The sequence below is a fragment of the Sabethes cyaneus genome, chromosome 2 (genome assembly GCF_943734655.1).
Source record: "Sabethes cyaneus chromosome 2, idSabCyanKW18_F2, whole genome shotgun sequence".
NCBI lineage: Eukaryota > Metazoa > Arthropoda > Insecta > Diptera > Culicidae > Sabethes > Sabethes cyaneus.
This window is the reverse complement of record NC_071354.1, coordinates 61,825,380-61,841,265: the sequence shown is the minus strand read 5'-3', so window position 1 is coordinate 61,841,265 and position 15,886 is coordinate 61,825,380. Positions and strand designations below refer to the sequence as shown.

At 39.3% G+C, this 15,886-nt stretch overlaps 1 protein-coding gene across 2 annotated transcripts in view; it reads left to right on the top strand.

Annotated features, from left to right (window-relative positions):
• Window positions 1-15,608, top strand: part of LOC128733982 (guanine nucleotide-binding protein G(s) subunit alpha) — a 31,662-nt gene extending 16,054 nt beyond the window's left edge. For both annotated transcript variants that reach the window (XM_053827921.1, XM_053827920.1), the window contains exons 2-11: window positions 6,768-7,393; window positions 7,550-7,711; window positions 7,892-7,988; window positions 8,070-8,190; window positions 8,300-8,428; window positions 8,502-8,681; window positions 8,741-8,865; window positions 8,928-9,001; window positions 9,067-9,213; window positions 12,369-15,608. In XM_053827921.1, the coding sequence (XP_053683896.1) occupies window positions 7,277-7,393; window positions 7,550-7,711; window positions 7,892-7,988; window positions 8,070-8,190; window positions 8,300-8,428; window positions 8,502-8,681; window positions 8,741-8,865; window positions 8,928-9,001; window positions 9,067-9,213 (1,152 nt within the window). In that variant the 5' untranslated portion in view covers window positions 6,768-7,276 and the 3' untranslated portion in view covers window positions 12,369-15,608. The remainder of the gene's footprint in view (window positions 1-6,767; window positions 7,394-7,549; window positions 7,712-7,891; window positions 7,989-8,069; window positions 8,191-8,299; window positions 8,429-8,501; window positions 8,682-8,740; window positions 8,866-8,927; window positions 9,002-9,066; window positions 9,214-12,368) is intronic.
• The last annotated feature ends 278 nt before the right edge of the window (window positions 15,609-15,886 follow it).

The window sequence follows — 15,886 nt, the reverse complement described above, 5'->3', positions numbered from 1 at the left end:
AACTGGATAAGTTATGAGGTCTTTTGTCAACTGAAAATTAATTTGAATGCTATATTCTTGTACTGTAAATGCCTACCTTTCCCTCCAAATCAAGCTCCTTGCGTTCGACTTGACAATACTTTTTTACCAACCGAGAGCCGGAGTGGCTCTTACCGTATCAAGAATTCCTTTCCATTGTAGTTGGTCCTGGGCGTCTCGACACACGCAAGTCGGTTTCAAACTGGTCGAGTCATCTAGCACCAGCACACGTTGGGTCCCTCTATTCCTGGTGCCGGTGGGGTTCTTGAAGAGAACGGATTTCACTGCACAGTCGTCCGGCATTCTTGCGACGAGGCCGGCCCACCGTAGTCTCCCAACTTTCGTCAGGTGTACGATAGAAATCTCTCCAAGTAATGCCTGCAACTCGTGGTTCATACACTTACGCCACTCTCCGCTATCCGTTTGTACGCCGCCAAAAAGTGACGACAAGTGCAGGTACGTCTTCCGTAAGCAAAGTTACTGTTTCAAGTCCGGAGATGACTAGCGTTTTGTGCATCGTCAGCTTTGTGCGGCGATGTATGATCCTTGATCAAAGCCTCTTGCGAGGGAAAAGTGGGCTCGATTTCCAGCTTAAAGGCGTCGTTGAATCTCCTTACTCATATTATTGTCGGCGACGACCAGAGATCCCAAATATACGAATTCATCAACCACTTCCAGTTCACCGCCGTCAATAGCCACTGTCCGTGGGTGGCAAACGTTACTTTCTCTGGAGCCTCTTCCTACCATATATTTGGTTTTCGTTCGACGCATTCATTTGTAACCCTATCTTCCTAGCCTCCGTTTGTAGTCTGCCCAGGTAACCAATAAGCATTTCCAATGCAATTCAAATGCAAGCCAATAAGCACGTAAGTTGCCTTAAATGCTACTTAAATGCTTTTTTGGCAAAATATGCGGCTACTTTACTGCTAGCCCTCTTATAGTGCTGACAATGTTTATTTGCAGCTAGTTACCGACAAGAAGGATTTAAATAGAATTGTGTATGCCGATTTACAACAGTTATGCAGTCAAAAGGCTGGTAAACAGCAACCTGCAGTATAAAACGCCAGGAATGCTAATAAACGATTGATTTACTGCTTATACTAATGCTTATTGGTTACCTGGGTGGCGTAGATTGTCTCGGATGGCCCAAGTAAAAATGTCGAGGTCGTCTGCGAAGGCTAGGGGTTGGCTACTCTTGTTGAAGATCGTACCTCTCATTTCGCTGCCCGCTCGCCGGATCACACCTTCAATAGCGATATTGAATAACATACAGGACAGTCCACCCCCTCTGCGCGATTCGAAAGGACTTCGGAGTGTCACCAAAACGCGCACGTAGCACATCACTCGCTCCAGTGCAGCTTTCATCAGCTGCGTCAGTTTGTCTGGAAAACCGTACTCGTGCATTATCTTCCATAGCTGTTCGTGCTCAACTGTATCGTATGTTACTCTGAAATCCACGAATATACGATGCGTAGGCACATTGTACTCTCGATGAACTCTCTTGCTATTGGGAATGGCCGACGCAACAAAATCTGAGAAAGCATTTAGTAGGCGGCGTTGACCAGCGTAATGCCGCGGTAGTTACAGCAGTTACAGCGGGCGCCCTTTTTGTAGATGGGACAGACTACACCTTCCATCCATTTCTCCGGTAGTTTCTCCTCCTACGAAATCTTTGAAATTATCTAATGAAGTGCCGTTGCTAGCAGTTCTTGGCTATTCTTGTAGAGTTCGATTTCTCGCCGGATCGCTTTGAGATCGGGAGCCGTCACGCGGTTGTCATTTATAGGAACTCCTAGGTTAACTTCCGTTTCGTCTCGTTCTGCGAAATCGCCGTTGAACTACTTACACCTGTCGAACACCTCGCGCTCATTTGTGATTAGATCCCCTCCCTCGGCCCTAACCATGTCAGGTTTAGGTGCGTAGCTCTTTCGAGTTTGGTTTACCTTCTCGTAAAACTTGCGCGTGTCATTAGCCCTGAATAGTTGTTCCAGCTCCTCACGATCTCTTTCCTCCTTCTGGAACTTTTTGCTCCTCTGGATCGTGGTCAACTTGGCTCGTGGTTGTCGATACATGGCCAAATTCTTTCTCGTGGTTACGCTTAGATAGTTTTTTCAAGCTTTTTTTTGCCTCTTTATTGCTTGTTGGCATTCCATTTCAAACCAATCATTTCGTGCCACACCTAGCACCGCGATTACGGCGTCGTTGACGGCCGAGCGTATCGTACTCCATCCGTTTTCGAGCTACATACAGCTCCACAGTGGAAGGCAGAGCTTCATCCAGTACGCGCGCGTAGTTTTCGGTAACTGGCGGGTCGTCTAATTGTCAAATGTTTAACCTAGGAGGGCGGCTTTGTCACGAGGTATGAACCGTCGATAGTTTTGAGCGCACATGTACTGCCACTAGATAATGGCCCGAGTCGATTTCTGTGCTCCGCAAGGAAGCGTACGTTGGTGATGTTCGAGAAAAACCGGCCCTCGATGAGAATATGGTCGTTTTGGTTCGAGATTCGTTGGTTAGGTGATCTCCAGGTGGCTTTGTGGATATCTTTGTGGGGAAAGAAAATCACCTGATCACCAAGCCTCGGGAAGCTGCAAAGTTGATGCATCGCTGGCCGTTATCGTTTGTTTCGGAGTGCAGGCTATGGGGCCCGATCACCAGTCTAAACATTGCTTCCCTGCCTACCTTGGCGTTCATATCCCCGATGACGATCTTGATGTCCCGTGGTGAGCAGCTGTCGTACGTTGCCTGCAACTGCGCATAGAACGCTTCCTTACCGTCGTCGGGTCTACCTTCGTGTGGACAATGCACGTTTATGATGGTGTAGTTGAAGAAACGGCCTTTTATTCTCAACACGCACATCCTCTCGTTGATCGCTTTCCAGCATTTTGTCTAACACTACGAAGCCCGTTTCCAGCTCGTTGGTCGCTCCACCGCGCTGGAAAAAATGGACTCTGCCGCCACGGATCCTCCACACCTTCTTGCGTTTGCGACAGATCTCCTGCAGTGCAACGATACCAAAGTTTAGGGGTTCTAACTGATCTTTAGCACCCTGTAGGTCGCCACCAACGAAATTTAGCGATCTGCAGTTCCAGGTACCAAGTCTCCATTCCATATCCTTATTTCGTTGCCTTATATTATATAATTTTTTTTTATATAATTGAATTGAATGATTTAATGCTTCAGAAATCTAATGTTTTCTCTGAAGTATAAATTTGATTTGCTCTTTTTACTTCGTTTTTGCTCTTTTGACTACAGTGCCTCAGCCAAACAGAATTCGAAAAAGTGATTTATAGGGCAAGTGTAGAGTTACTTATTATCTACAATATTATTGAAGAAAGTATAGTTTAATCTTTTGTATTTATAGCGTTATAGAGCTGCAATGCCATTTGTAGCAACAAGAGTGCTCTTTTGGCTACCAGCGGGGTAGCAGCCCCATAGCGCCATAAATATAAAAGATAAAACTATACTTTCTTCAACAATATTGTAGATAATAATCAACTCTACAATTGGCCTATGCATCACTGTTTCGAATTTTGTTTGTCTGAGACACTGTAGTCAAAAGAGCAAAAAATAAAGAAAAAAGAGCAAATCAAGCCTGAGCGCAATTATATTCTCAAGAATCAGTTTTTTCATTAAGCTTTTCATGAAAAGTACTTTATTTGCTAACATGATCATTAAAATTGTAATTTGTTTATGCTCAAAAGAACAAAAAGCTTAGGTAGCTTAGGTAGACTACCCGTAGTTCACGGAGTGCAGTACCAGTAAGATTGCACAAAGAACCAATTAAATGGTGCTCAGGAGTAGCATGAATCCACTGTATGGGCGGATACTATTGCATCCGTTTTATTAGATGAGGATGAGGTTTCTCGAAAAATCAAGATACGATATCAAGGCAGTCATCAAAATCACGCGTTCTAATTCGTTTACGAAACCTTACATTAAAAACTTTACTGCTCCGCAAATTTCCGTTTCGCAACAGAAATCATGCAACTAACGTATCTAGGCGCCCGGCCACCACGACCGACCTCGGTTCTTCACTAGAGTCCAATATTATTATAAATTACAATACAAACTACTATTCAAAGCTTCTGACTCGAATTTAAAACTGTGTAATTGTCACGGCTTCAGAAAAATTTTGCTTTCAATGTTTTGGCAACGAACCTAACACGAAAACAAGCGATGTTGATCCCTTGCAATAAAATCCTGAACCTGAACCCCTCAGCACTGTTAACGAAAACTGAGAACAATAATTTGCTTCATGAATGATTAGAATTAAATTAAGATATAGAGATATAGCGCTTTACACGCTCTGTAATTTGTTTATGTTCAAAAGGACAAAAAGGTAAAAAATGTCTATGTGCTACCTTGGAAGTTGCAACACTTGGAGAAAAATTGAATCTAACTTTGATTTGCGTTGGGCACGGGAGGGTATTCCCAGCACGCTACTAATTTCGGCATACATTACCTTTTTTGGCTACACTTTCCCAAATAAAACTTTGCCGCTATATAACAATACTGAAACGAATGTAGCACTCATAGGCTTTAATGTGTTATAACTATTTTCATAAAAATGTAAGTAATTTGCTAAATTGTATTCAATAAACATTAAAACCACTGTTTTTCCACTGGCACGTAATCAGGCTGAAAAAACCAGCAGCAATCGCTTACGCGTATCCGCTCTTGACGATGGTTTGGAAATCACACAATTATGATCACGTTTACTTATTCTAGAAACTAAACAGCTGTGAATATGCTATCACAGAACAACTCTACTTCTTTTTATCACGGAAGAACACAAAAATTCCCCTCTGATATGCAAATATAAATCAATTTTCATTCACTAGCCATTAGCAGCATTTTGTTTTTAATTCCAGCATATGGTGCGTTATTTACACTACTACCGATATGTGAGGCCTGAAACGCCTGAAAAGCTTCTATCGTGTTGACATAGCTAGTATTTGAGTGATGAGCCCGGAATGTAGGCAATACCGAAACGTTATCCATCGGCCTCTTTTGATCTGTTTTTGCAAAGCATTTAATCCCTGTGCAGGCTACTTCGGCCGGTCGGATTTAAAAAACACAGACACCACTATAGAAAATGTGCTCAATTTAGCCGCAGCGACTTCATCATTTTTCGCGACTATAACTCAAATTCAGTAGCGTTTCATTAAAACCAAAATACACGCCGATATTCAGTAAATAATATTCTGTCAACTGGTACAAAAATCTTGTCGTGAATAAATATAGTTTCAACGTAATTCCTGAATATTGTTCAGGCTACCGCTTAATGAGCTGGAAATACCCACCCGTACCCTAGGTAGTTTTTTACAAGATGGATATTAAAGAAAAATTTGTGTCGCAACTACCGATTTGAAACCACGAGAAGAGTTAAATGACCTGGAATGGATGGATATGGCTATTTTTGATATTTTTGTGTAATCAAATCAGTTCGTTTTGCTATGCAATACTTCGGCACTATTACCATGTACCATGCGTCTCCATTGGCTCACATTTTCATACAAACTGAAGGTTTCCATAAAAAAGTTTCTCAGGCTACACCTATATGACCAGGGCAGTGAAGTTGTGGATAGATAGGACTCATTATTGTGGTTTCGGCTAAGCTCTTAGTCTGTGATCTGTGAAAGAAGTACATTCAAGTCACATTGCAGGTCGTTTGAACTGTTTGTGACAGCTAGCTCAGTTTATAAGGTCAGTTGCTTTGACTATGTGTCGTAAGAGTTGCATTGAAGCTGCGTGTTCAAATTAGATATTATTTGTCCAGTAATCCCAATCCACTACCACAGGAAATTCCTTCATAAATTATTACCTGCGTTTTAAAATAACCTCCAAGAAAATGTCTAAATCTGACTCACTGAAAATCGATGTTAAATCCATTTAAAGCAATATTAGAGTTTTAGTACGTTGTTACAACGAGTTTACCGGGTACGTAATTACAGCTAATAAACACAAAAGCCACAATTATTCAACCGACATATTCTATCGATAGATATATTTAAAGCAAGCAATTGATAATTACATGTCTATCAAAGTTTTCCTCAGCCACATTATTGCATACCACCGACTGCTTCAATGTTGTTATTCTAGTTTGTCGATGTATTTACACTGCCAAGAGAGAGAAAAACTGTATTTGTACTTAGATTGACTAGTGTTGTAAAAGTGTTCTTCGCTGCAACCCGTAAGCTTCTCCCTCAATTCGACTCAGTTTACCTACCTATCCTACTTTCGAATCGGATGCTGATGCAGAGTTGCTGCTTTGGCGGCGATAATTTATATCTACGATTGATGTTACAATTCAATTGAGCAGCAAGCGACAGAATGAGAGAGAACCAGTAGAAAGGGAAAACTCCCTTAAAGGAGGGAGCAAATGTGCCTGATATTGCATAATTTAATATGTCGTTCGGTGTAATTTCATATGTACTTACGGATTACTGGTTGGTAGCACTATCGGATCGGAATCTGGTCGAGACATGTGAACCTTTGCACAGCGCAACAGAGTGAAAGATGTTTTATAGATGCTACGTACGAAAACAAGTACAAGTACCATGACTGACGCTTCTAAATATAGCTCAAAAACATGCTGTTCTTATGGTGTGAATAAATTTTTACATATGTAAATTCAACCCTAATCGGGAAATAAGTAATCTATCTGTTTGAGTAATTTTTCAGGAGAAAAAATGTGATGGATTTTAATTGGGCTTAAATAGTTTTTCATTTGTTTTCGCTTACAGGTACTTCAAACGAAAGCGTTGGCTGTCAACGCAGTGGGACGCAAAAGTCAAAAGCTACGCGTTTACGCGCTTAGTGTGCACGCTCGTTCGCGTGTATTCGAAAGGTTGTGTGTAGTGGACGACGGGGGGACTACACGACGCTCGCCGCACGATTCGCTGCTTACTGTACATTGAACTAGCCCTTAGCTCAAACCTTATGTACGTTCGTGTGTGGGAATTGGTTACATGTAGAAGAGTAAACACAAGTATTTTGTACTGAATTCCGCAATCGGCACTACACCAAAAATAATTAGTCAGTGCTGTGGGAATTGGAAGTGTTATTTGGAATCGAGCGCTCTATAATAACAACGTTGTGGTGGTGGCGGTGTCAGTCACGTTTGTAAAGACGGATTCTGTAAAATAATTGCCCCACAGCTAGACTGGCTCGGAACGGTGAAGCACGGGGGGCAGAGTCTCCCGATACATCACCGGAAGGCGGAGCCACCTGCTGGTGGGCCCCTTGGTCAGCGATGGGTTGCTTCGGATCGGCTGGATCGAAACAGTCGGACTCGAACAGTTCCGAGGACACGAAAAGTCAAAAGCGACGGAGCGATGCCATCACGCGACAGCTGCAGAAAGATAAACAGGTAAGTATTGATTAGAAAGCGGTTTATTAGCTAGGTTTTATACACATAGGGTACAACATAACGATGGGAGCCACCTATGTCTAATTTCCCTATTTTATTTTGCTCGTCCTCCATCACTTTCGGTGTCATCTTGTGGCTTATGGCGACAAAAAATAGGTTTACAGAGCCACTCATAGACTGCTATTACTTGGCGCCGGTGAATCCGGCAAATCAACAATCGTTAAGCAAATGAGAATATTGCACGTTAATGGATTTTCTGACACAGAGAGAAAGCAGAAAATTGAAGACATCAAAAAGAATATCAGAGATGCCATATTGGTAAGTGTTCGTTTTTGTGTGTGACTTGGCTTAACTAGGAGTTTGATAATTACAATAAATTTAACAATTTGATGAGCTTATTTTGTGTGAGTTCCTATAAAAAATATCAAATGGTCAAAAGATACAGAAAAAGATGCAAGAGTATGGTCGTTAATTCTGCAACAAACCTATTTTTTACAGACAATTACTGGTGCAATGAGCACATTAACACCTCCTATTCCATTAGAGAAACCAGAGAATCAAACTCGAGTAGACTACATACAAGATTACGCTTCAGGTAAGTTCTCAGTTGTTGCTTAGTTTGTTCAATTAGAGTAACCACATGCTGCTACATGTTGCGTTGAATTCGTTTACTCAGGTCCCGACTTCAACTATCCACCGGAGTTTTATGAAAATACTGAAGAATTGTGGAAAGATCGTGGCGTACAGCAGACTTACGAGCGATCGAATGAATACCAATTGATCGATTGCGCTAAATAGTAAGTGATTTTTACTCCAAAAGTTTCTCTTAATTGTATTAGAATAACATTATAAAGCTTAATACTATGAATACAAATGATACCAATTGTCTTTTTTTTCAATTCGTAGTTTTCTGGATCGTGTTAGTGAAATCAAACAGCCTAATTATACTCCAACCGAACAGGATATACTTAGATGTCGTGTTTTGACGTCCGGTATATTCGAAACTAGGTTTCAAGTTGATAAGGTTAACTTTCAGTAAGTTGATCGCAATCGATATGCTCCTCAAACCAGTTGATTTTTGATTTTACCGAATATGTTTTGCTTTCAGCATGTTCGATGTTGGCGGTCAGCGGGACGAACGACGTAAATGGATACAATGTTTTAATGATGTCACTGCAATTATATTTGTGACGGCGTGCTCTAGTTATAATATGGTCCTTCGTGAAGATCCTACACAAAATCGGCTAAGAGAGTCTCTGGAACTGTTCAAAAGTATTTGGAATAATAGGTGAATTGTTTGTGTGCCTATTTATCGCTGTTATATTGAATGAAATACTTTGTTCTCAGGTGGTTACGAACAATATCCGTAATATTGTTCTTGAACAAACAAGACTTGCTAGCGGAAAAAATAAAAGCTGGCAAAAGCAAACTTTCCGATTACTTTAGTGAGTTTAATCGTTACCAGACACCGGGTAGGTTTCCGTGCGTAACAGTTTTGAATACATACTAATGCTGTTTCATATATGTTTTAAAGCTGACGCCGTTTGTGAAATGGGAGAAGAACCAGAAGTAATTAGGGCGAAATATTTTATAAGAGATGAATTTTTGGTAATTACATCCTCTGATACTGGCAAAGGATAATAAGTAATTGTTTTTTTTTTCTATTGTTGCAGCGTATATCGACAGCCAGCGGTGATGGCAAACACTACTGCTACCCGCACTTCACCTGTGCGGTAGATACTGAAAACATCAAAAGAGTTTTCAACGATTGTAGAGACATCATTCAGAGAATGCATCTGCGACAGTACGAACTGTTATAGGTAAGTTTTTTCCCTCAATCGCCCTTCGCAGCTAAAAACGGTTTGAGATCTATGGGTTTGAATCGCACAATTTTATAGTTCTAAACGCGCTTCAAAAATTGTCTGAGATGTATTGCATTCGCTCCTTATGCCAACTAAGCCAGCCAACTTGCAGATGAACTCGTCATGTCTCAGATGTGGCTCCAAGCTTATCTTTAATGGTCAAAATTATTCTGAATGTATACTGAACAACGAGTTGAAACAACGGGAAAACCGAAAAGTCACACTCGTACGAATAATTGGGGGATAATACGTTGGGCCCTTCCCTCTGATCCTGGTGAACGCACTATCGTCCGGCATCTTTACAACGTGTCCAGCCTACTGTAACCATTCGACTTTCGTCAGGTGTACGATGGAAGTCTCCCTAAACAATGCCTGTAGCTTGTGATTAATTTTCCTTCCCCTTTCTCCTCTTTCAATTTGTACTTCATCGAAGATTGTTTGCTGCACCTGCCGCTCACACGCAAAGGGTGTATGTTCTCCGCTGCAGCAATACGGTTCCAATGGCATAAAAAGCCACCGGTCTAATAAGTGCTTTGTACATCGTCAGCTAATGCGGCTTTTTGCCATCGTTACCAGCGGTCTCAAGAGCTACCAGTTTTAGTTCGTCGCATCAACAATTACTGTCCGCCGGAAATGCAAATTCGTCTCCTTCGAGCCTCTACTTTTCATGTATTTATGCTCTTCAACGCATTTATGTTTAGCCCAATACTAGTCTCCGCTTTCAGGCTTGTGTCTTGTGTTCAGTCTTCGCCGTTCCAAAGTTCTTTTCGCTTGTCATATCACCATCTTAACCACAAAGGCGACGTTCTCTCACCTTAAACTCGAGAGTGACCCCGAGACGGATACAAAACTCGCTACTCGCTACTAAAGTTACTCACATCAGGCATGTCAGTTTGTCGGAAAATCCGTATTGGTGCATGATTTGCCATAGCTGGTCGCGTTAAATTGTATCCTCTGCTGCTTTCAAGTCGATTAATATATAATGCGTTGGTATATTGTGTTCTCGTCTCGATGTTTCGGCACAAGCTGCCGGATGGAAAATTTTGCCCGCAGTAACGTGGGTCCCGTAAAGACCACCTGATATTTCCCTTCGAAACTTTGGGGTATCTATGACTGTTCACGTAACAAGATCTGGGAGTAACAAGTCTAGTCCAGTAGTCGGTCCTGGTCGGCGACTCTGTTAGTCTTCAGTAACCTGATTTCTCAGTTAACCTCATGAAACTGTGAAATTAATGGGGCGCTAGCTGTTATTGGTCGTGTCGGTATGCAGGCTAGGGGGCCGGGTCTTTCTCCGCTTTTATACACACCTGGGAGTTCTTATCTTTTTTTCTGTATGGATTCATCACTGCGACCAGTAACGTTTGATCTATTGTGATATTGCCCGGGTGTTTGCTGTATAACCCGCACAGCATTTTATTTTTGCTATAATCGCTATTGATTGAGCGATATGCTTATTGAATTTTTTTATGCGTGCTTGTGTGTAATTGGATATCCGTCCTTCAATGCTTTACTCTACTTTACCCACCTCGTTCCACATGACAGAGCGCAGTCCCCAATTATAGTCATCCCTGGCGTGGCAAAACCAGTGCATTTATACTATAAGGGTCTCAGTTTTGCACTGTCAATAGGCCATATCCGGATAATATAGAACTCAGCATAAAGGAAGCGCGATGACGGGCCTGAGAATAAACCCATGCTAAAGTCACTTTGACATCGAATGGCCTGGTTCTACTAAGCTTGGAGCCCATGACCATTCGCTTGTCAAAGCAGACTCGGTAACCTTGCGGCTACAGAGCCCCCCAAGTTCTTATCTTCGTTGATAGTCTGGCTGTCCCGCGGTACGTTGCCTTCAGCTGCGCGTAGAACACTTTCTTTTCGTCGTAGAGTCTACCGTCGTATGTGGAGGGCGCGTTGACGATGCTGTAATTGGAAATACGGCCTTTTATCTGCAGCAATCACATCCTTTCGTTGATCGCCTTCTCGATCCTGCATTCTGCCCAGCACTGTAAAGCTCGCTCTCAGCCCGTTGGAGACTATAAAGCTCTAGTAACATTGATCTTCTAAACGTCGCCTTTACGACAGATCTTCTGCATTGCCACAATCCAAACTTTTCAGGGTTTTAGCTGGTCAAGCACCACCCTTCTTCTTCTCTGTCATCATAAGGCCTTGGTTTCCATCGCGGTCCACATCCAGGACGCTCGAATCCCTGATGCTACGAGAAGGTAGAGATAGGAGCTGACGTAACTTAACCGGATGGGCACAGCTGGTCCTCAGGGTACATAGTTACAGCTTCACCAACCTGAATATATGCTAGTCATCAGGTCTTTATTTTCTTTTGAGTTATAAACCGGTTGGTAAGAATTAACCAAAAGAATTGCTTTGCCCAGTCTCGATATTTGTTATTCTTAGTTTATTGAGTGCGTATACCATTTGTAAAGTGTTTTGCGATTTTCTGATATACATCCGGCGTTGTCAGATGGTTTTGTATTTGTTTCAATAATTTTTTAAATGAGGTGAAACGATCTCATTACTGAGGCTATTAGGCTTACCGTTAAATTGTACCGACTACCCATTCTTTAATGTTCGTTATTTTCTATTCGTGGCCACAAAAAATTGTTAATCGCAGAGTTAAAATTACTATCGCTCATTGCTACATGTGACAATTCCAAAGTTATCTTCATTAACACGTTTTCTCAGCCCACAATGTCCTGGACAACGACGCTGCTTTAGATAGAATGTGATATGTCAGTCGCTTTTGCTCTGATAATCGTAGTAGTCTAAAAGCATTGTGTATACAATAGGCCGTATGAATAAAACAGTTTGCTTTGCTTTTTCCGTTTAAATCGTATGGGAGCATTTGCTCTAACTCTTTTATTCATACGGCTTAATGAGTGGCAGCAAAGGTGAAATAATTGTCTTTCACGAATTCCGACATTTTTCGTGGATTTTTGTTTTTTTGCAACTCAAACAAAACCAACTAAAACAATCTTTTATCTTCGTCGATCCGTTCTCGAGATCACTCCTTACATATAATCGCCAGCTTAAATTTGTTATAGGTATAGATTAGTAACACTAATCCGCACAATTTTAACGTTGTTTCTTTCAATTTTCAGATATACTTAACGATTTTGATGCAACATGGTAGTTTCATTTTAGTTGTGTCTGTCGTAAAAATATCAAACCTAGCCAAACTTTACTAATTTTATATAAAAAGTAAACAAATAATGATTATTCATTAATCAGAACAAAAAAACGGGAACCTATGCAAACTAAACAAAACAAATAAAAAAATAAATAAAGGCAAGACAAACAAGCTAATCAACAAAAAACAGTGATTTGAACATGAATTAGCTCATTCATGTAATCGCATCCAGACGCACCCTGGCCGGAACGGAAGTAGTGATGAAATGGAAAGACTTCCGATGGTGAGAGCTTCGCTAGAGGCCGGCTAATCTAAGTTTGTAGTCGAACCCAAACACAACTAACAAGCACACACATACACACACGTAAGTAACGATTGTATCTTGAACTGGAGAGAAATCAGCGATTTGTTCTCACATACCGAAAATTCTGGAATCGCTCGAGAAGATTGTAGTAAAACTAAAACAACAAAATAATCTGTAGTCACCGTCGTTACTATTAACTGCAAACATGCAAATATGATAACAAGCATCAAACTAAAGATTGATAGAGAAAAAAATAAAATGGGTGTAGTTAAATACTGAAAGTAAGGATAGTGTGAAAGAGATAGCAAAGATTCACCGCCATATAAAGAAATTAAAGAATAAGAAAAGGAACACACGCAAACAAAACCTAGCAAATCGCTTATAGACTTTTCAGTGAATAACAAAAGAAAAAAAAACAAACATATGTATGTTGTATAAGCATAAATAGTAATTAATGAAAGAGGAAGTCATGTCGTTGTCATGCTAGTGGCGAAAAAAACTAAGTCTTAGTAGTCTGTAAACTGTTTTTATTTTTTGATTAATTTTAGTTTTTTGATGGAATGGTAGTGCATAAAAAAAAGAACAAACTTAACAATCGAGACACACAAAACGCATGCAGAACACCTACATACAAAGATACATGTATACATATTTAGATTACACTCAGCAAGCTGTAAAATAAATTTTGAAAACAAATGATGGTAAGCCGAACAGGTTTGTTATTTTACTAGAGCACTATTTTTTATTTTTTTTCTCGTTTAGAAGAAAGCTGCTTCTAATTTCGTCCAAAAATCATTACGCATTATTGTTGTAGAGCTATTTCCAGTATTTTTTTAATTATTGTAACTTGTATACAAATATTAAAAGTAATATATATATATACATGAGAAGAAGATAAGTTTATTGATTCTTCAATTGTGCTCAAAATGTGTTTCTTGTTTTTTTTGGGTTAAATTGTGAATCCGTATTTTAGAGTTGGGCTGTACATTCATAGTCAACTTGAAACAAAACGGTTTTTGTGGAAATTTTTAGCAACAAAATTAAACTCAAATGTGCTTACAAAAACAATGGAAAAATTTGTTTTCTATTCCTACCATAGTAGGCGGACCAAAGACGCTATAGTTTTTTATGCTCTATTGTAGAAAGTAGATTACTATTTACTTTCAATTGCGATGCTGACAGTCAAAACTGGCAAATTATGAATTTTTCTATACGTCACAAATATTTATCTCATAATAGGGTTCTAGAATTTTAATGAAAGAAACAAGTAAACAAATTTTAGCAATTGGAGAATCAGTGCATCATTTTTCCATGCAATTCTATATATATCGTTTTAGAAAATTTTAGCTTCCTTGTTGCAATCAAAAGAGAGAGATAGAGAGGAAATAAATATCAGATGAATATTATTTGTTTACGTATTTAATAATTTATAATGTAGATGTTTTATGTTTATCCTGTGACATATATAGTAAAATAAACGGTAAAAAGGCAAACAATAAAAATAGTAGACAAAAAGGTAGGGTAAATTTCAAATTAGCAGCTTAACGAAAATGCAAATGATAACAATCAGCGCATAAGAACTGTTGTTGCACGAATATGGAACGAGGTAATAACAGCAAATCATTGGACAGAAAAAAAAACATGTGAAAGTTATGCAGAACCCGGAAAAAGAAGAAAAAATGGATCTGAATCTCGGAACCTGCAGGTCCGAAAATATGGTGTCAGAATGGTTAAGATTCTATGCCCTCAACAAATTACGTAAATCGCATTTGATTTCCTAGTTTGTCATTACATATTATTTATTTTTTTAGAAGGTGATAATCAAAGCAGTGTACTATCACAGAAGGGCGGTGATGGGGAAATGATCGATTTTGATTTACAATTGATTACACACGAATTTTACTGCCCTGCTGCAGGATTCAATTCACTGCACCTGCACAAGTCTCAAAAATATACTTTGTCGTACAGTAATAAAAGCCCTGATCTTCAAAAAGCCAATTTTGAAATGATACGCAACAAATTACAATTACGCAGCATTAGAAGATTTCATACAGAATATGCGTTGTTGGAAGGAAAGTTGGCAGAAAAATAATCTTGTAATGTTCTGGACCAAAAAAAAAACAATACATCACAAGCCACATAACCGTGTCATGAAATAATATTTTAGTAAAAATATCGCCCACTAACACTGTGTCATATACCTATTTTAATGCAAAATTTTATTAGGAAAATTTGTTAAATATCATTGATGGCTTGTGTTTCAATTATTTTAATCATTTATGCATCATTAATTTTTTTGTTGCAATCTAAGAAAACCTTTCCATCCTATCCATAGTCCCATGCATACTGCAGTTGTAAAACCGTTACATAGGTATCACAGAAATGCTTACAAATAAAGAAATACAAACATGCAGCCAAGTAGACCAGAAAGAATCTAAAAAGTGTCGAAGGTGAGAGTGAAAATACTTCAGAAAGATGTCTAGATTATACTGTTATTTATTTTAGTCCGTTTTCACAAAACGCTAAACCTTGTTGAATTCATAATCAAAAAAATAATACGTTCTCTACCATCCCCTCCCAGAGAAAACTAGATTTTATTGTTATCTATTCTAAATATTTAAGTCGAGAGCGATTGTAAGCATAAGGTTTTAACAAACAAAGTAAGAAACCTTCACAAACACACATGCAGAAATAATAGGAAAAGAATGCATACAGAAAAGAAAATAGAAGTAACTGTGTATAACTCTTTTATATAGTTGTGTAGAGTATATATGAGAAAAAAATATGGAAGGATACAAAATTAAGAAAAGAAAATAGTCATACCCGTAGAGAAAAAAAAAAGATACAAAGTCGCACAAATAGAGAAGAAAATTCAATCCAAAAATGAGAAAATAAAGCAAGCAGAAATGTAACCAAGTTTTGGTTTTGTTTCGTTTATGTCCTTATTTTTCGTTCGCCTATTTTGACAGTCCATTTTGATTGCTGTTTCAGTTTCGATCACTGTTGTATATAGTATAGTTATATTTCAAAATTAATTGCGTCATAGTATGAGTCGTGACTTTATAGCAGCCTCCCGGAAAGCTGCGGTTGATGATCATTCATTTAGAATAAATCAACTTATATTTTTTTAGGCTTATGTTAGGCCCTTAAAGAAATTTTTAAAAATAAGGAAGAGTTTAAGTGAT